General features: G+C 50.6%; 1 protein-coding gene across 3 annotated transcripts in view; it reads right to left on the bottom strand.

Moving 5' to 3' along the window:
- Nucleotides 1-19,836, bottom strand: part of CASTOR1 (cytosolic arginine sensor for mTORC1 subunit 1) — a 53,622-nt gene extending 33,786 nt beyond the window's left edge. The window contains exons 1-2 of one of the 3 annotated variants that reach the window (XM_074972290.1): nucleotides 19,818-19,836; nucleotides 8,461-8,531 (exon numbers count right to left, since the gene is read on the bottom strand). In XM_074972290.1, coding sequence (XP_074828391.1) covers nucleotides 8,461-8,485 — 25 coding nt within the window. In that variant the 5' untranslated portion in view covers nucleotides 8,486-8,531; nucleotides 19,818-19,836. Of the gene's footprint in view, nucleotides 1-8,460; nucleotides 8,532-10,334; nucleotides 10,493-19,601; nucleotides 19,775-19,817 lie in introns of those variants that run through there. The other 2 variants (XM_074972289.1, XM_074972287.1) reach the window with 2 other exon arrangements.
- Between the last annotated feature and the right edge of the window lie 1,005 nt (nucleotides 19,837-20,841).

Genomic DNA, 20,841 nt, shown 5'->3' with positions numbered 1-20,841 from the left:
ATTGGATACAATTAACTTAGGCTTGAATAGAGACTGGGAGTGGCTAAGTCATTATGCAAGGTAACCTATTTCCCCTTGTTTTTTCCTACCCCCTCTCCACCCAAGACGTTCTTTTTAAACCCTGGATTTGTGCTGGAAATGGCCCACCTTGATCATCATACGCATTGTAAGGAGAGCGATCACTTTAGATAAGCTATTACCAGCAGGAGAGTGGGGTGTGGGGGGGAAAGAAAACCTTTTGTAGTGGTAAAAATCCATTTTTTCATGGTTTGTGTGTATAAAAAGATCTTATGTACTTTCCACAGTATGCATCCGATGAAGTGAGCTGTAGCTCACGAAAGCTTATGCTCAAATAAATTTGTCTCGAAGGTGCCACAAGTCCTCCTTTTCTTTTTGTGAATACAGACTAACACGGCTGTTACTCTGAAATCTGACCCCTGAGGGCTGCCACTGCTGTGATGACATCAGCATAGTTCTCCAATGGTGTGAATGTCTTTGCTGTAGACAGGGCCTAGGTTAAATAGATCACAAAATTCACAGAATCGTCAACAGGGCCAAGTGCTGTGGGAGCTTTAACTGAACATTTCTTGGCTGATTTTAAGCTTTGCAGCCTTCACATTACTACTGCAGCATTTGACCTTTAACAGGCATTCTGCTTCTTGCCAACACTCTTCACCGTGTCCGTATGTGCTGGCTTTACATCACCTCACTAAGGCACTTTGCTCTGTTGAAGTTACAGCTCAGGAGGAAGAGGGAGCAATTCAGCAGGGTCCAGCATGCTGCTCTCAGATCTATTGTTCTAAGTTTCCTGCCCTCCCCAGGGTTATTGTGTCCTATGTATAAACATGTATCAATGAACAATGCATTAAAACCAGCTTTTAACTGACTGGTTGTTACAGTACAACTCACAATAGAGACCTGGCTGTGAAGCTCTTTGTGTTCACAGCCCAAAATGATTTCACTGAATTACTTCCCACCCCCTGCCCTGAAGGGACAGATTCCAAATTGGCCTGAGCGACACAGGGCAGCTTGTAATGGATTAGAAGCTAAGTGACCACCAGACCCTCAGCTACTATAGAAGGACCAGTGCCACTGATAGATCCACCAGACCCAATCTAGTGCCATGCTGCAGCTGGAAGAAGCAGGGAACTTGAGTTCAGCTTCCAGGCCAGTGACCCTCCTGGGCCAGATCCAACAAGGTAAAACATTCATTTTAGTCTCTGCCAGCCTGTGCTGTCCTGCAACAGGAAGATGCAGGAGTAGGAAGTCGGAAACAGACCCAGATTGGGAAGCACAAATCAGAGGCCTCGTTCTCCAAGCATCCTGCACCTGGTGTGCATGTAAAGGGCTAGGTTAGCTTTAGGCTGCATCATGCACGTAGCTGGCGAGAGTTGTGCAGATATATAGCACACACAATTCCAGTGATACGGTCCCTTCCCAACTCCTCTGACAAGCACTGAGTGAGAGGCAGAAATCTATATATAGGAATGAATTCCCTTCTGCCTCCACCATTCTTTGGAGTGGGAGACAAGGGAACCCTACAAAAGTACACTAAAGGGATTTGGATTTGTGCTTGCTCGTATAATATGCTAACCGAGAAGGAATGGAAGCTTCTCTTTCTGGTGCCAGTTTCACCAGCCCAGAACCCATATGTCACAGACAGAGGGCCAGCGAAGTGCTCGGCGCTGCAGAACAACCCCATCAGGTTAGAGCAGTGGTTTTTAAACTTTTTTTTCTGGCAACCCAGCTGAAGAAAATTGTTGATGCCTACTACCCAACAGAGCTGGAGAGGAGGGGTTTGGGATGTGGGAGGGGCTCAGGGCTGGGGCAGAGGGTTGTGGTGCAGGGGGTCATAGGCGCCAACTCTGTGGGTGCTCTGGGGCTGGAGCACCCATGGGGAAAAGTTAGTGTGTGCTCTGCACCCACCGGCAGCCAAGCTCCCCTCACCCCCTGCCCCACCTCCTCCTCCCACTCCCCTGAGCGTGCTGCGTCCCTGCTCCTCCGCCCACCTCCCAGTGCCTCCAGCCTGGTGGCTGCCAAACAGCTGTTTGGTAGCATGCTCCAGGAGGGAGGGGGAGGAGGCAGGGAAGAGGTGGGGCCGGGGCAGGGATTTGGGGAAGGAGTTGGAATAGGGGCAGGGACAGGGCGGAGTTGGGGTGGGGACTTTGGGAAAGGAGTTGGAATGGAGGTGGGGAAGGGGTGGGAAGAGGCAGGGCAGGGGCGGGGCTGCATGGAAGGGGTGGAGTGGGGGCGGGGCTGGGGGTAGAGTGGGGGGTCGAGCACCCATGGAAAAGAGGGGAAGTTGGTGCCTATGGCAGGGGTGAGGGCTGCAGGCTGAGGCCAGGGATGAGGGACTTGGGGTGCAGGAGGGCTCCAGGTTTGGGGAGGCTCAGGGCTGAGACAGGGGGTTGGGGTGTGGGAGGGGGTCAGGGCAGGGGGTGCAGGCTCTGGGGTGGGGCCGGGATGAGGGGTTTGGGGTGCAGGTGGGGCTCCAGGTTTGGGGGGGCTCAGGGCTGGGGCAGAGGATTGGGGCATGGGGTTACCTCAGGTGGCTCCAGGTCATCAGAGGTGCTAAGTCAGGCTTCCTGCCTCTCCTGCCACAACGGACCGCGCTACGCCGCGGAAGGGGCCAGCAGCAGGTCCGGTTCCCAGGGGCTCTCGCCCGCAGGCACCACCCCCCCAGCTCCCAATGGCCAGAAACTGGCCAATGGGAGTGCAGAGCCGGTGCTTGAGGCAGGGGGAGCGTGCGGAGCTGGACCTGTTGCTGGCTGCTCCCCCCCGGCCTAGGAGCTGGACCTGTTGCTGGCTGCTTCCAGGGTGCAGCGCGGTGTTAGGACAGGGAAGGACTAGCCTGCCTTAGCTGGGCAGCACCGCTGACAGGACTTTTAACAGCCCTGTTGGTTGTGCTGACCAGAGCCGCCATGACCCAGTGCCTTACGTTCTGTGACCCAGTACTGGATCGCGACCTGCAGTTTGAAAACCACTGGGTTAGAGTAGGGACAGCCCTGTACTGAATGGCGAATTGATTGCAGTGCGGGAGGTCTAGGCTGGATATTAGGAAAAACTATTTCCCTAGGAGAGTGGTGAAGCACTGGAATGGGTTACCTAGGGAGGTGGTGGAATCTCCATCCTAAGAGGTTTTTAAGGTCAGGCTTGACAAAGCCCTGGCTGGGAGGATTTAGTTGGGGATTGGTCCTGCTTTGAGCAGGGGGTTGGACTAAATGACCTCCTGAGGTCTCTTCCAACCCTAATCTTCTAGGAGTCTATGATTAAACCAAATGAGAGACTCTGTGGATACAGCTTCAAACTGCACCTTGTTCATTTATTTTATGCAGCCTGTCTGGCATCAAAGGTACAGAACCACCACCGTTTACTTTCAGATAGAACGATTAGTACAAGGGAGAATGTATTACCCCTAAATCTGTCGTGTCTCTGCTTCATTGAAGAGTCCCTGAACTCACCTCCTGCCTGCTAAATTCCCTCTAAGCCAGGGGTCGGCAACCTACGGCACGCGAGCCAATTTTTAATGGCACGCTGCTGTCTGCTGGACCCGGGCAGACAGCAGCGTGCCACTAAAAATCCTGCCCGGCCCACTCTTTTCCGCCCACCCCTCTCTCCTTGCAGGGCAGGCAAGCTTCCCCCTCCCCCCGCCTCTTCCCCCAGCGTGCTGGGTTCCTGCCCCTCCTTCTCCCCCTCCCTGTGGCCGATCAGCTTTGCTACCAGCGGGAGAGGTAAAAGCGGAGCTGCAGTGCGCTCTCTGCTCCTGGGACCTTGGGGAAGGGGGTGGAATTAGTGGGGGAAGCAAAAGTGGATGGGAATCTGGGAGGCAGTGACCATGAGTTGGTTGAGTTCAGGATCCTGACGCAGGGAAGAAAGGTAAGCAGCAGGATACGGACCCTGGACTTCAGGAAAGCAGACTTCGACTCCCTCAGGGAACGGATGGGTAGGATCCCCTGGGGGACTAACATGAAGGGGAAGGGAGTCCAGGAGAGCTGGCTGTATTTCAAGGAATCCCTGTTGAGGTTACAGGGACAAACCATCCCGATGAGTCGAAAGAATAGTAAACATGGCAAGCGACCAGCTTGGCTTAATGGTGAAATCCTAGCGGATCTTAAACATAAAAAAGAAGCTTACAAGAAGTGGAAGTTTGGACATATGACCAGGGAAGAGTATAAAAATATTGCTCGGGCATGTAGGAAAGATATCAGGAGGGCCAAATCGCACCTGGAGCTGCAGCTAGCAAGAGATGTCAAGAGTAACAAGAAGGGTTTCTTCAGGTATGTTGGCAACAAGAAGAAAGCCAAGGAAATTGTGGGCCCCTTACTGAATGAGGGAGGCAACCTAGTGACAGAGGATGTGGAAAAAGCTAATGTACTCAATGCTTTTTTTGCCTCTGTTTTCACTAACAAGGTCAGCTCCCAGACTGCTGCGCTGGGCATCACAGAATGGGGAAAAGATGGCCAGCCCTCTGTGGAGATAGAGGTGGTTAGGGACTATTTAGAAAAGCTGGACGTGCACAAGTCCATGGGGCCGGACGAGTTACATCCGAGAGTGCTGAAGGAATTGGCGGCTGTGATTGCAGAGCCCTTGGCCATTATCTTTGAAAACTCGTGGCGAACGGGGGAAGTCCCGGATGACTGGAAAAAGGCTAATGTAGTGCCAATCTTTAAAAAAGGGAAGAAGGAGGATCCTGGGAACTACAGGTCGGTCAGCCTCACCTCAGTCCCTGGAAAAATCATGGAGCAGGTCCTCAAAGAATCAATCCTGAAGCACTTACATGAGAGGAAAGTGATCAGGAACAGTCAGCATGGATTCACCAAGGGAAGGTCATGCCTGACTAATCTAATCGCCTTTTATGATGAGATTACTGGTTCTGTGGATGAAGGGAAAGCAGTGGATGTATTGTTTCTTGACTTTAGCAAAGCTTTTGACACGGTCTCCCACAGTATTCTTGTCAGCAAGTTAAGGAAGTATGGGCTAGATGAATGCACTATAAGGTGGGTAGAAAGCTGGCTAGATTGTCGGGCTCAACGGGTAGTGATCAATGGCTCCATGTCTAGTTGGCAGCCGGTGTCAAGTGGAGTGCCCCAGGGGTCGGTCCTGGGGCCGGTTTTGTTCAATATCTTCATAAATGATCTGGAGGATGGTGTGGATTGCACTCTCAGCAAATTTGCAGATGATACTAAACTGGGAGGAGTGGTAGATACGCTGGAGGGGAGGGATAGGATACAGAAGGACCTAGACAAATTGGAGGATTGGGCCAAAAGAAATCTGATGAGGTTCAATAAGGATAAGTGCAGGGTCCTGCACTTAGGATGGAAGAATCCAATGCACCGCTACAGACTAGGGACCGAATGGCTAGGCAGCAGTTCTGCGGAAAAGGACCTAGGGGTGACAGTGGACGAGAAGCTGGATATGAGTCAACAGTGTGCCCTTGTTGCCAAGAAGGCCAATGACATTTTGGGATGTATAAGTAGGGGCATAGCCAGCAGATCGAGGGATGTGATCGTTCCCCTCTATTCGACACTGGTGAGGCCTCATCTGGAGTACTGTGTCCAGTTTTGGGCCCCACACTACAAGAAGGATGTGGATAAATTGGAGAGAGTCCAGCGAAGGGCAACAAAAATGATTAGGGGTCTAGAGCACATGACTTATGAAGAGAGGCTGAGGGAGCTGGGATTGTTTAGTCTGCGGAAGAGAAGAATGAGGGGGGATTTGATAGCTGCTTTCAACTACCTGAAAGGGGGTTCCAAAGAGGATGGCTCTAGACTGTTCTCAATGGTAGCAGATGACAGAACGAGGAGTAATGGTCTCAAGTTGCAATGGGGGAGGTTTAGATTGGATATTAGGAAAAACTTTTTCACTAAGAGGGTGGTGAAACACTGGAATGCGTTACCTCGGGAGGTGGTAGAATCTCCTTCCTTAGAGGTTTTTAAGGTCAGGCTTGACAAAGCCCTGGCTGGGATGATTTAACTGGGAATTGGTCCTGCTTCGAGCAGGGGGTTGGACTAGATGACCTTCTGGGGTCCCTTCCAACCCTGATATTCTATGATTCTATGAAGGCATATCCCCTCCAGCCCCTGCCATGAGCCGCTCAGGGCAGGGGGCTGGGAGCACCCCCACAACCCCAGCCCCCTGCCATGAGCCGCTCAGGGCAGGGGGCTGGGAGCACCCCCACAACCCCAGCCCACACCCCCAGCCCTCTGCCCTGACCCCTGAACTCCCCCAGCCCCCTGCCCTCACCCCTGCACCCTCCTCACACATACCCAGCCCCCCCACACCCCATGCCCTGACTCTTGCACCCCCCCACATCCCCACTCCCACCCTGAACACCAAACAGGAGCTCCTGCACATACCCCCACACATTCCCACCTGCACTCCTCGCACCAAATGGGAGCTGCCGAGGTAAGTGCTCCACACCCAAACCTCCTGCCCCAACCCTGAGCCCCCTCCCTCATTCTAGCTCCTGGCCAGACACTGCACCCCAACCTGCTCCTTCACCACCAGCCCTGTTCTCAGCACACTCCCACCCTCATCTCAGTACAGAGAGAGGAAGGGAATGGGCTAGAACCAGGGAGAAGGTAGGTACCTACTCTATGTGGACAGGGCCAGGTCTCCAGACCGGCAGCGGGCTGAGCGGGGCCGGCAGCCGCGACCCTGGCTGGCAGGAGCTGGCGGATGGAACCCCAGACCGGCAGCGGGGTGAGTGGCTCAGCCCGCCACCGGCCCCGCTGAGCCCGCCACCAGCCCCGCTGAGCCCCACCCCAGAGCCCGCACCCCCAACCAGAGCCCTCACCCCCCCACACCCCAATCCTCTGCCCCAGCCGAGCCCCCGTCCCACGCTCCGAACCCCTTGGCTCCACTCCCACCACATGAAATTTTGTTATGTGCACCAATATAGAGGTGATGTGTCACACAACACCTCCATATTGGTGCACATAACAAAATTCATTCTGCACGTGGGCAGGAAAAATTAGAGGGAACACTGCTTCCCTGGCTTAATGCTACAGTTTTAAAGAAACAATACATCCTCTTCCAGCCTTATCTATATTGCTTCATTATGCTGTAGGAATTTGGAATAGTAAGTAAGTCTTAGCAAAAGTCTACAAGCAGCAACAACTCAAGCAACCAGAGATTATTTTCACTCGAGTTCTGCTGTATGCCAGGGTGATGGATTCTTCCTAAAAGTGGAGGAGCAATGAAGCCCTCCCCACCCCCGTGAGGCCCTGCCCCCCCCAGCCAAGCTGGAAGCCGGAGCTGGGCCAGGAAGGACAGGCCCCTCCACCTGCCTGGGGTGGGAGGGTCTGGGAGCAGACCCTGGCAGCATCCCTGTCCCCAGGGGTCCCCCGCCCAGGGCAGGGGGGGGGGTTCTGTGTCTCCCCACAGCTGCCTACATGGCTCTTACCCCAACCTGGCTCCAACTTCCGGTGTGGCCAGGGGGCAGGGCCTCGGGGGCCAAAACACCACAGGCAGACCATGGTAAGAGCCACCCGGGAGCCGTGAACCCTCCACCTGCCCTGTGTTGGGGGACCTAGGGAGCAGGGACGTGGGCCAAGGGCTGCTCTCATGACCCCCACCACAGGCAGGTGGAGGGTCCATGGCTCCCCACAGCTGCTCTTATGCAGGCCAGGCACCAGCTTCCAGCCTGGCTGTGGGGCAGGGCCTCGGGGGGAAGTGGAGGGGCAGGAGGCTGGGCCCATGGCAAAAGTGGACAGGCCAGGCCTATCCACTTTCAAAAGTGGTGGGGCCACTGCACCTTGGCCCCCCCCGTTCCGGCATCCCTGCTGTATACTGCACCATCTGTACAGCATTAAGTTGCCGCACCTTCTTGTCTACAGAAGTACGCTTGGCAGGACCACCTCACCAGCACGTCCCCAGCCTCTCTAGGCCAGCGGGCAAGGTCCCACGGTGAATGCGACACCAGCAGCACCGCAGGCTGGGAAGGCGCTGAGCAGGAGCCACAACTCCAGAAGTAGAAGTCTGGCCGGTTTTGAGAACCCCACCCGATGTGGAAAAGCCCCACCCTCACATATCCAGGTTATGAGGGGCATTCAAGCTCACTACACTAAAGCTGGTTGATATTTGCATTTCCTCTTTAAATACCAAAGCGCATCTAGCACGCAAAACGCTAACAAGCCCTCATCCAGCATTAACATGTACAGACAGCTACCAGGCACCCAATGCACATCGACATGAGCATTCATAACATGGACCGAGGCAAACACATTATACTGACAGACCCGTACACCAAGCCCACAGCCAGCGACAGAAATGGGGCTCTACAGAAAAATCTGCCCCGTGTCCTGCAGTTGCCCTCTTATGTAAGGTTTTCAAAGCAGCAAAGAGAAACAATGGGCCTGAACATCATTTGAATGGCAATGAAACAAGAAGCCAGAGCGGGGGGAAGCATTGTGTCTCCATGAATTACAGCCTTAGCATGAGAGAGTGATCACACCTTACCTTTAAAGCCTTCTTCATCCAGCATAAGGGTGTAGTCCTCGGGAGTCTCTGTCAAGCTGAAGAATTTGCACCTACCAACACATAACTGACTGTAATGCGCACGCTGCAAGATTCTGCAGTACTGGTTCACTTGCCAGAGGCACAGCAATCCCTCTCAGGTGAGGATAATTAAGGCACTTTTCCATCGACCTCTATGCCTTGCCCACCATTTCCCTGCTGCCAACTGGAAGGAACCATCTACACTACACAGCTACGTTTAAGCAGGGTTGTGAAACACAGCAGTGGCCCAACAGGATCCGAAACATCGTGTTTCACAACAGCGCTTAGACAGGACCTCAGTTTCGTTCCATCCCATCATGTTTAGTACTGCAAGATTACTGGCTTTGACAAAGATGCATCCAGTCTTTGAGGAGGGAGATCCAGGCTATAGCATGTCTTTATAAACCCCTCCTCATTATTATCTACACCAGGACTTGCACTTACATTAGCACTGTTCTAGCAAGAATCAGGGTCAAACATGGCTCTAACTAACGTGACTGATCTCTGGCATACAGCAATGCCCACAGACAGCACCACATCCAAGGGCAGCTGGGATGCTTCGGTGGATTTGGGGTGAGAGGGAATGGTTTTAAAGAGCACACCTGAATTCAGAAGCATACTTCTCAGTGGAGAGAAGACAAGCAGCAGCAGAGTTAAGTGTTCTCATGAAGGGAGCCAGGGCTCTCTGAGCCTGGGGCAATTTCATTCACAGATACGCAACAGATGGACCTGGGTTTTGTAGGCATATCAGGACAGGGAAATTTCCCCAGCTGCTGAATCACAAGGAAGTTTGATGCAACCCAGAGAAGCAACAAGCATGGCAGCAAACAGCTGCCCACTGCCAACATTCACTTGTGTTAGGAGTGAGCAATAGACCCAACTTGGAGTGAGCACAAAGCAGACTTATCCATGATTGTGTGTGAAAGTCTCAGGTAAGCGTGTCTGGCACGCACAGCCTACCAGCTTCCAAATAGGCTATGCATTTTTGCACAGGTTAAAGTTCTATTTACATCAGTACTCATTACACGAAGTTCCAGAGCACCAGCCTGTGAACAAGAATGTGCAAAGAGCGATCGAGCACAAGAGTGTGCACAGTTGTAAAAGCACCTTGTATTAGGAGACCAAAAAAAGCTTCTCATACTCACACTTCTAACATGTGTGCCTACCCTGGGAATATGGGAGAAAGGAAATGTCTGAAATTTCATAGTCTCCATATTAAAGGAAGCCAGGACTCCCTTCACCCTGGCCCAGTTTCATCTTATCATAGAAGCGGCCTATCAACGCAACGAACTCCGCACATCCAGCCTGCTAGGCACTGCATCCCACCTCACCCTGCAAGCAAGGCAGCCATCCTCCTGTAATCTGCCCCAATCCAACCCACTATCGACGCCTGCCCACCTCAATCCTGGCCCCCATCTAGCTAACGCTCATCCACCTGGGATCCCTCAATTACGGCTCGCTCCCATGAGCCCCTACCACAATCAGAAAGAGGGCACAGGGCACCCAGAGGGAGGACTGAGGGTCTCCATCTCGCCCCATGTCCATTATCTACCACCCTGACTCACTGGGGGCGCCCTGCTTGCCACCCCAAATTAACCACCCTCCTGACCCCTCTCCACGCCAGTATCTCCCTCTCTCCCTGAGCCCACCACGTGCCACAGACCAAGGGCTCTCACAGCCCCTCGTCCCCCAGAGGCCTCTGCCCACCCCCAGGGACGCTGCCGCTTGGGAGGGGAGGCGAGGCGAGCCGAGCCTGGGGCACGGGCTCTCCATCAGCTGCCCCAGCCCGCCCGGCCCCTCCGGCCCCGCGCCAGGGCAGCGCCCCGGCCCGGTACCTGCTGCGGCGGGGCAGGAGCAGCAGCTTGAGGAGCGGGTGCGTGTAGAGCCAGAGGCCGCGGCGGGCGAGGCTCAGCACCCGCACGCGGTGCTCCAGGATCTGCAGGTCCATGGCGGAGCCGCTCCGGAGCGGGCGCGGGGGAGGCCGGCTCTCCGCGCGGCTATAAACGGGCCGCCCCGCCGGGCGGAGCCCGGGACCCGGATCCTCCCCCGACCCGGGGCCGCGCCCAGCTGCGAGCCGCCGCGGACTCCGCCCGCCTGGGACCGGCCCGGCTCCGGGGCCCGTGGGTCTGGGGCTGAGCCCGGGCGCTGGACGCTGGCGCCAGCCCGTCGGCCTCAGCCCAGCGCCATAGCCAGCAGCCGCTCCCAAACGAGCGCCACGCCCGTTCCCAGCCCAGGGCCGGACTCGGGCAGCCCAGAACCGGGCCGCTTCCGAATGCCCGCCCGACGCAGACCCGACCAGCAGGCTCCCGGAGCCACCGGCCCCGAGCCCCGCGCGCCTTCCTCCCCTGTTCCCTGCGGCCCGGGCCGCCTGCCCTGGCCAGGCAGGCGCAATGAAATGTGCTTTTAGGTGGCAGTTTAAACATGCCGGCTGCTGCAGGGACTGGAGCTCAGCCATGGGACTCTGAGGGAGGGGAGGCCAGTCTCCTTTTCCCCTTTAAATGTGCAGTGTTATGCCTGCACCCTGGGCTGACTCCTACTCTAATGGGCTCCACACAGATGACCAGTTTTCAGAGTAACAGCCGTGTTAGTCTGTATTCGCAAAAAGAAAAGGAGGACTTGTGGCACCTTAGAGACTAACCAATGTATTTGAGCATAAGCTTTCGTGAGCTGAAGTGAGGTGAAGTGAGCTGTAGCTCACGGAAGCTTATGCTCAGATACATTGGTTAGTCTCTAAGGTGCCACAAGTCCTCCTTTTCTTCTCACTTAAAAACTACTTGCTTACAAAATCAGAGATAAAATACAGATGTGTCACAGCCATGCTATTACTGAAAAATTGCTTGCTTTCTCATTTAACCATATAATTATAAAATAAATCAATGGGAATATAAATACTGTACTTACATTCCAGTGTACAGTCTATAGAGCAGTATAAACAAGTCATTGTATGAAATTTTAGTTTGTACTGACTTCGCTAATGCTTTTTAATGTAGCCTGTTGTAAAACTAGGCAAATATCTAGATCACAGAAACATAGACTCTCAGGGTTGGAAGGGACCTCAGGAGGTCATCTAGTCGAACCCCCTGCTCAAAGCAGGACCAATCCCCAACTAAATCATCCCAGCCAGGGCTTTGTCAAGCCTGACCTTAAAAACCTCTAAGGAAGGAGATTCCACACCTCCCTAAGTAACCCATTCCAGTGCTTCACCACCCTCCTAGTGAAATAGTTTTTCCTAATATCCAACCTAAACTTCCCCCACTGCAACTTGAGACCATTACTCCTCGTTCTGTCATCTGCCACCACTGAGAACAGTCTAGATCCATCCTCTTTGGAACCCCCTTTCAGGGAGCTGAAAGCAGCTATCAAATCCCCCCTCATTCTTCTCTTCCGCAGACTAAACAATCCCAGTTCCCTCAGCCTCTCCTCATAAGTCATGAGCTCCAGCCCCCTAATCATTTTTGTTGCCCTCCATTGGACATTTTCCAATTTTTGCACATCCTTCTTGTGGTGTGGGGCCCAAAGCTGGACACAGTACTCCAGATGAAGCCTCACCAGTGCCAAATAGAGGGGAATGATCACGTCCCTCGATCTGCTGGCAAGGGTCCTACTTATACAGGCCAAAATGCCGTTAGCCTTCTTGGCAACAAGGGCACACTGTTGACTCATATCCAGCTTCTCATCCACTGTAACCCCTAGGTCCTTTTCTGCACAACTACTAGTCTGTAGTAGTGAATGGGATTCTTCCGTCCTAAGTGCAGGACTCTGCACTTGTCCTTGTTGAACCTCATCAGATTTCTTTTGGCCCACTCCTCCAATTTGTCTAGGTCCCTCAGTATCCTATCCCTACCCTCCAGCATATCTACCACTCCTCCCAGTCTAGTGTCAACCGCAAACTTGCTGAGGGTGCAATCCATGCCATCCTCAACATCATTAATGAAGATACTGAACAAAACTGGCCCCAGGACTGACCCTTGGGGCACTCTGCTTCACACCGGCTGCCAACTAGGCATGGAGCCATTGATTTCTAGCCATTGAACCCGACGATCTAGCCAGCTTTCTATCCACCTTAGTGTCCATTCATCCAGACCATACTTCTTTAACTTAGTGGCAAGAATACTGTGGGAGACTGTATCAAAAGCTTTGCTAAAGTCAAGGAACAACATGTCCACTGCTTTCCCCTCATCCACAGAGCCAGTTATCTCGTCAGAAGGCAATTAGATTAGTCAGGCATGACTTGCCCTTGGTAAATCCATGCTGACTGTTCCTGATCACTTTCCTCTCCTCGAAGTGCTTCAAAATTGATTGCTTGAGGACCTGCTTCATGATTTTTCCAGGGACTGAGGTGAGGCTGACTGGCCTGTAGTTCCCAGGATCCTCCTTCTTCCCTTTTTGAAAGATGGACACTATATTAGCCTTTTTCCAGTCATCCAGGACCTCCCCTGATCGCCATGAGTTTTCAAAGATGAATTGATGAGTTGATGTACCCTCTGTAAGAAATCTGTGTACCCCCAGGGGTTCACATACCCCTGGTTGAGAACCACTATAAGTGTAGCCCACCCACGCAGTGCTCATTGTAGAATTGGGGCCTTGTCCTATATTGTGGCCTTCAGTGTATCTCATTTGCAGGACATGCAACATAACTAATAGGTTTCCCAAGTTGTCAACTGTCCTGGGAAACTGGCCAGGATACCAAGGCACTGAGATTGGCCCAGTCAAACTAGTACTGTTGGTCAGTACGTGGAGCCCAGACCTGCTTCTGAAATGTGCAGGAATCCTCTGGTCTGTTGACATTGCTGCAGGAATCTGATCTCTTTAGATTTCAACTGTGCGGCCTGAACATTGAACGAATGAAGGTTTTATTTGTATTTAATTTCTTAGGTATTTTGGTGGGGAGGGAATGGGGTTTGAAGGAAAACCAAGAAAAAAATCTCCATATCAATTCCAACAGGCCTCAACTGGACTTACTGCTCAGTGGCAGCTTGTCTTGCTCAGAAACCACCCAATGCAACTGGCTCAAAATTATATATATATATATATATATATATATATATATATATATAAAAAAAACAACTAAAAAAACCCCACCCAATCATCACGTTAGTGTGGAGCCCAAGCATGGAAAATTTCAACCCCCCCAAAAATTGTGTTGATACCAGTCAGCTCTGTGTTCTTGAGGAAGGAAGGTGCAGTATCCAGCCTGTCTGACTCATGAAAGCACCCTGCTCCCCCAGCCTCTGTTTAAACCAAAACCCGTCAGAGAAAAAAACTTGCAGAGAGCAGTGAAGGGTGTTGGGAGACACACCTAGACTCCTCCTGACAAGGGTGACAAGTTTAAGACATCTCCATTAGCATACAGAATGAAGAACAGAGACAACTCCCCTAGCCTCATCTGCATGAAAGATGGGACAGGGAGACATCTCAATTTGCATACAGAATGGAGAAGGGAGAACCGCACTGAACTCTGGGACCAGAAAAGCAGGGAAGCACAGCAAGATGGAGGATCTCTGCTCCAGATGTTAATGAACCCATGCCTGCACACACCCAGCTCAGCAATTATCAGACCAATTCTAGTAATAAATCCTTGATTGATATCCAAAATACTGAAGCAGCTTAGTTGCATTGTGAGCTCCCTGGAAGAAAACCATAGCCAAGAGTGATCAACTCCTATTGTCTAGCCTAAAAAAAACCCTTGAGTAATCAGTTTACCTATAAACAAATCTAGTGTTCTCCCTTGAACTGTTGTATTTTCTCTACAAAAATCCCTATTCACTCTCGGGTCAGTGTTCTGATGCTTAGATCCAAACTCTGCATCAGTTCCACTGGGACTCCATCTTCTCCTGACTGATCGTGCTGGGGGTTCTGCCTGTTTCCTGCCCTCAGGACCCTGAGCAACCACCGTCACCTGGGAACCCTGATCAGTTCAAGCCTCCTGGAGTGCATGAGGTCCCCCTCTTTGTCTCTCTGTTTTCCTTTCTACCTCAGGTATTAACCTTTAATATTGTAACTGTTATGTTGGTTTAGCCCTCCTTGGGTAGTTATCACTATTATTCAATACATAACTTTTATGGTTAAGCTGGTTGCTTCTCTCTCCCTCTCTCTCTCTCTGAACTCTATTCTTTTGTGTTTTTAGCTTCCCCATTTACTCTGCAGCAACGTTTCTTTTACCTAAGCTAAAGGTCCCTGTAGTGCCCAAAAATCCTGTGGGGTTTGCTCATCAAGTGGGTTACTGCCAGTACAATTGTGACGTGAAAGTGGGAGAGGGACATGTTAAACCTGTGGCACGTGGGGGGGGGGGGCGGGCAGCTGAAAGTGCTGCTCGACCCAGCCCATTGACTACAGGGACAGATAAGGGGGTCAGCTGGAGGGAGCTGATGGACCCGGTCCGCTCAGACTTGCTCTGTTCGTGTGGGTGTGTGTGTTCATCTGGTTCTAGGGCTGGAGGAACCCAGTCCTGGGGAACCGAGGTCCTGCAGGGTAGCCCCATTGGCAGGGGACTTGCAGAAGGAAGGAGTAGAGCTCCATATGAACACACAAGTGACACAAGCAGTACGTTAATAGAATTACTGAATCTCCCCCCCCGAAGAAGAGTAACCCGAATAAATGAGCATACCCCAAAGTAATGGGCACATCTGGTAACAGTGTGGAAAGCTACAAGCAGCTATTGGCAGGAGGTCATAGCAAAAACCATTGTGCACCTTATCTTAGATGATTGTTACCCACCAAAGTTATAATTCCAGTTAATCCAGGTTTTTAGTTCATCATTGACAGAAATACAAGTTAATTAACAAATGATAAACAGAAGCAGCTGGGCAATAATGGGACTGACCCCATGGAGCTCATTACAGGATAGAACTGGTGGGAAATTTTTCAATAAGATTTTGTTGGAAAATACAATTTCGTCAAAAATGATTTGTGTGTGTGGAAACGTATCAGGGTAGAGAGCTTCCCTGTGCTAGAATAGTGATTAGCCCGGCGGTTAGGCCACTTACCTGCAATGTGGGAAAACCCAAGTTCCAGACCTTGCTCCCACTCAAGCAGAATAGGCACTAGAATCTACATGCCAGGTGAGTGTCCTAACCACTATGCGTAGAGTCAAACTCTCCTGTAGGAACTGTTTCCCTAAATAATTCAATACTCACTCATGGGGTTGGTTGGTTGTTGTATGGGAATGTTGTGAAGGATAAAAGTATAACTGGGGTCACAAAAGAATTTGATGCGTTCATGGAGGCTATGTCCATCAATGGCTATTATCCAAGATGGTCAGGGCCACCATCCTATGCTCTAGGTGTCCCTAAACCTCTGACTACCAGAAGCTAGGATTGGACGATGGGATGGATCACTCGATAACTGCCTTTTTCTGTTCATTCCCTCTGAAACAGCTGGCCATTGTCGGAAGACAGGATACTGGGCTAGATTACCATTGGTCTGACCCAGTGTGGCCATTCCTATGTTGAAAGGTTGCATTCTGTTGGGGTATTAAAACAAATTCCAAAACCCCAGTTTTTTTTTCACAAAGCCAATGGGTTTGCCCTTGGTTTCAAAGAGAGCAGTCCAGGACCTTGTTTTACAGCTAAAAACCACGCATCATTCTAAGCTCCCTCATGGGCACGTGTCCGTCCTTTTGTGATGTGGCCTGGCGGTTAAGGCACACCTGACCAGTGGCTCAGATATGGGCTCAGTTCTTGCTGCTGCCCTAGACTTCCTTTATGATCCTAGGAAGACTCTATGTACTCCATCTGTAAAATAGGGAGCATCACACTCCCTTCTCCCATTTTTTATTTGTCTTATCTAGTTAGATTGTAAGCTTTTCATGGCAGAGACTGCCTCTCCCCCTATGTATGTAAAAGGCCTAGCACAACGGATCTCACCTGGAATTTCTGGCTGCTACTGGCATACACATACCCCATTAAAATGAGTCTCCGTTCCTGTGACTGGGCAGTCTTCTCCACACTTTGGACCACCTCAAACACCCTGAACATCCACACATTTGCAAGTAGCACCATGGTATTTATTGAGTCCACCAGTTCAGTCTTGTGCGGCAACATACAATTGGAAGTAAACTTTCCTTGTCTTAGCCCACTCTCCAGGGAGGGGGAGGAAAAGATCTCCTCATCCTGAGATCCTCTTTCATCTGCCAGCCTTTCCCTTGCACTTCCATTCTGTCCTTTAACTGTTCCCAGCTGATGGGTTGATTGCTCATCAACCCCACACCTAATAGGCCACTGAGAACCCATCTCCCAAATAAGTCCACTCCAGGGCAGGGGATAGCTGGGTCAGCACTAAGCTCCTAGTACTCTGTCATGTTCCACTCTTAAAACCCCCAAATTTCTAAAAGAATGCCCATACTGCTGCCAATGAAATAAATGGAGCTTAAAGATGACAACAGATATATCATATTACAGCTGCCCTGACATAAAACTGTTGCTTAACTCTAAAAAAGTATCAAATATTTTACAAGCTGTTGAAAGCAAGGGAGAAAAAATTCAGACATTCAAAACACTGTGTTGAAGTATGCATGTCTGAATTTTCAAACTTCTACAGTAAACCACTCTTTGGCTACCAGGGGCCAAAAAAATAACGAGGATCTGGTTTTTTCCACTGTGAGTGGAAAATTTGAGTACTTGCCACATAAACCCATGTGATCCTACATTTTATAATACGCACTCACATCAATCAGAAACACATTTGAACCAATAGCTTCTTCAATTAAAAGATGGGGGCTGTCAGAATAGGGTTTATAATGGAACATTAGTCACAATCTCAGCTTGGTGTTATGACGAGCAATTCCCTTTGTATGGGATGTTGTTAGCTAATGGCTGTTGCAGAGCGGGCCAAGTGGCTGAGCTGTCCTTTAACTCAAGTGGCAGAGGTCTACATTTTTGCAGCTGTGCCCTGTAATTCTGTTCCCAGCTCTCTTTGTGCGTGTGATTTATTACCCAGTAAATGTGCACTTGCTCTGCAGATGTGAGTTCTGCTGGGCTTTAATAAGCATTGCTTCCATGCTGGTTGTGCAACATCCTTGCAGAACCTCTCTATTCATGATTTTATCTTCCCACTTCATATGCCTGCTAAATGCCTTGAAGGTTGCTATTGATGGAATGCTTCCAGTTCAGTGACAGGCCAGTGAAAACTTCTCTGTGTTTCATAGCTCGAGTTCACTGGACAGTGACAGTCCAATGGAGTTTGGCCTTTTTGGTGAGTCTGTGCTGATGCCCGAACCAATATTATAAGTTGTTGTATGTAGAACATGCCCGACAAGTCAGCTAGAAATTAGACTCAATTCACTGCCTGGCCTAGGGAAGGGTAAAGCCCCTCACCAGTCACAGTTGAATTTGGGGGTCTGTAAGTAATCAGAGCCTCAGAATAGGTGGATTGAGGTATGAAAAATGTATCATGGAAATAATAGGGATTGTTATTATTTTATACCATCCACACATATACTAGGGCTCTGATCCAGCAAAGCACATAGGCATATGCTTCTACTTTAGTCTCAGTGAATTTCAGTGGGACTATTTACATACTTCAGGTGTTTAATTTCTTTGCGGAATTGGGGCTTAGGTGCTTTATAGACTCCATGGAGGAGGTAGGTTCTGGCTTCAAAGAATTTACAATCCAAATAATAGAGAGACAAGGTGGGGGAGGTAATATCTTTTATTGGACCAACTTCTATTGGTGAGAGAAACAAGCGTCCACCTTCCACACAGCTCTTCTTCAGGCCTGGGCCTGGGAAAGGTACTCAGGAAACCAACATAGCTAAATACAAGGTGGAACCGATTGTTTAGCATAAGTAGTTTACACGTATTTCAAGGGACCATTCAAGTGAGCGGTTTCAGTGTTAGTCTGTATCCTCAAAAAGAACAGGAGGACTTGTGGCACCTTAGAGACTAACCAATTTATTTGAGCATAAGCTTTCGTGAGCTACAGCTCCCTTCATCAGATGCATAGAATGGAACATATAGTAAAAAGAGATATATACAAGTGAAGTGGCCTGTTAATACCCCTCCAGTCATGGAGGGGGAGGTAGCTGCAGGGGTTGTTAGTAGTGGGTTACAGGTTGTTGTAATAAGCCATAAATCCAGTGTGTCTACTTAGTCCCTGATTTTTAGTGTCTAGCAAAGTTATGAATTTAAGCACCCAGGCTTGTCTTTTGAAAGTACTGTGCAGATTTTCTTTGAGCATAAGGACTGATAGGTCAGCTATAGAGTGATCGCTTTGTGGAAAGTGTTCACCCATAGGTGATACAGTGGTTTTGTCTTTTATCATTTTTCTGTGTGAGTTCATTCAAGCGTTTAGTGATTGTCTGGTTTAGTGCACTGGATGAGGTGCACCACACTGGATTTATAGTTTATTAATCTATAATCCCCCAACAAGCACCCCCAAGTAGCTTTCCCCCCTTACTATTGGAGAGGTGTTAACCTTGAATGGTCCCATGAAATGTGTTAGCTACTTATGCTAATCAATCTGTTCCACCAGCTGTGACACTCTCCTTTCCAGACCTGACCCTGAAGAAGAGCTCTGTGTAAACTCAAAAGCTTGTCTCTCTCACCAACAGAAGTTGGTCCAATAAAAGATATTACCTCCCCTTCCCCTCTTGTCTCTCTAATGTCCTGGGACCATCATGGCTACCACAAAATTGAATCCAAATAACAGAGACCCTGGTATATAAATTCCCCGAGAGAGGGCCTGGGCCAAGGGAGGGCACCCGTTACAGGAAGGAGACAGTGAGCTCATTCCGTTTTGGCTACACATTTTAAATGTCTCAGTGGTTCAGCTTGTGCGGACTGACTTACTAAAAGTGCAGACACACTCATTCTTTGTAGGCACTTCTGCACATGGGACCAAATATAAACAGCATCCAAAGAATGGGCAGAGAAGAGTGGAGATCTGCCCAGACTTGTTCATTCAGAGATGGGTCCAAAGCAAAACCATGCCTGGTTCCCCCTGGCTTTTATTAATGTGGGTGCACCTGTCTCCCACCTACATCCACAAACCAGTCACAGATGCTTCACTGGCCACCAGCCAGCTCGCTGAGGGCTGTGCTCAGAGGCCACCCTCTGCACTAAGTCCCATTCAAAACCCAGCCAGATGAAGAGGCGCTCACTCACCTTCCAGCCAAGTGGTTAGCCCACTCACTGGGGATGGGGGAGGGCCAGGTTCAATTCCCCACTTTGATAAGGGAGCTCTGTAGCAGAATATCCCACAGTCATGGTTAGCCCACTCTCTGGAGAGGTGGGAGACCCCTGCTCAAATCCTTTCTCCCCCTGTGGCATAGCCGGGGGAATTGACCCAGCTCTCCCACATCCCAGTCAAGTGCGACATACCAGGCTCAAAGTTAGAAGGTCACAGCCAGCTTGTTGCTCCAGCAGCATAAGGTGCCTAACCTTAAAGAGGGTTCCCAGCTTCAGAATCGCAGGCTGCCCATCTCCAGGGGAGGGGTGGGGCTTTGCACACACCTCTCTGGCGGGCATCTCCTATTGGCTAGCTTAGGCAGCTCCCCGCCTAGGGTGCAGGGGTTTGTGAATTGCAGTCCCAGGGGCCTTGCTCACCCCATTCATTGTATAGGGACTCAGGGACCTGACTCAGGCTTTGAGAATCGCAGTGAGTTTTCCAGGTGCCTAACCCCTTTTGGGCATGCAGCCCTAAATCCCCCCAGGCTTTACTTTATGGCCCGTGCCTAGCCAATCATTAACTACCCATTACAGGATCACACCGAGGTAGGTTACTAGTGGGTTATTCATGTTCCTAGTGGCTCAGTCTCACAGCAGGCCAGAAACCTGGATCCACTCCCCATCCTGAGCCCTCCCATTCCCGCAGAGCAATGGGTACATCATACTTTCCAGTGGTGTCTGGGCAGCGTTCAGAATCAGGTGCCTCTTGAGTCCCAATAATAATGACCCATGGCCTAGGACACAGACTCTTGTCAACTCATTAATTCCCTTCAGGCTTTGCCTCATGCCCTTTTCCTAGCCAATCATTAACTACCCAGTAAAGGATCACACCAGGGTACATTACTAGTGGGTTACTCATTAGGTCTACAGTATTTATCCAGGTGGACTTACGCCTTCCTATTAACTTCTCGCTTTCTGGCTACTGCCATGACAGCACATTCCTTCAGCACGGAGATCCGGTCAGGAAGGAGGGGTTACTGAGTTAGGAGTCTTGTGGAACAAAAAGGGGAATCAGGCCTGGGGATCTGGGAGTAGAGGGGCTGCTGAATAATTGGGGCTCAGGGTGGGGGCCTGTTCAGAGTGAGCCTAAAGTAGTATAAGTGACTTACAATCAATCAAACATAGTCCCCACCCCCTGACTCCTCAGGCTCTGCCCACCTGTCACCCTAAGGCCCCC

Source organism: Natator depressus, chromosome 15, assembly GCF_965152275.1.
Source record: "Natator depressus isolate rNatDep1 chromosome 15, rNatDep2.hap1, whole genome shotgun sequence".
Lineage (NCBI taxonomy): Eukaryota > Metazoa > Chordata > Testudines > Cheloniidae > Natator > Natator depressus.
Note: the sequence above shows the minus strand (reverse complement) of the source record. Positions and strands in the feature narration are given on the sequence as shown.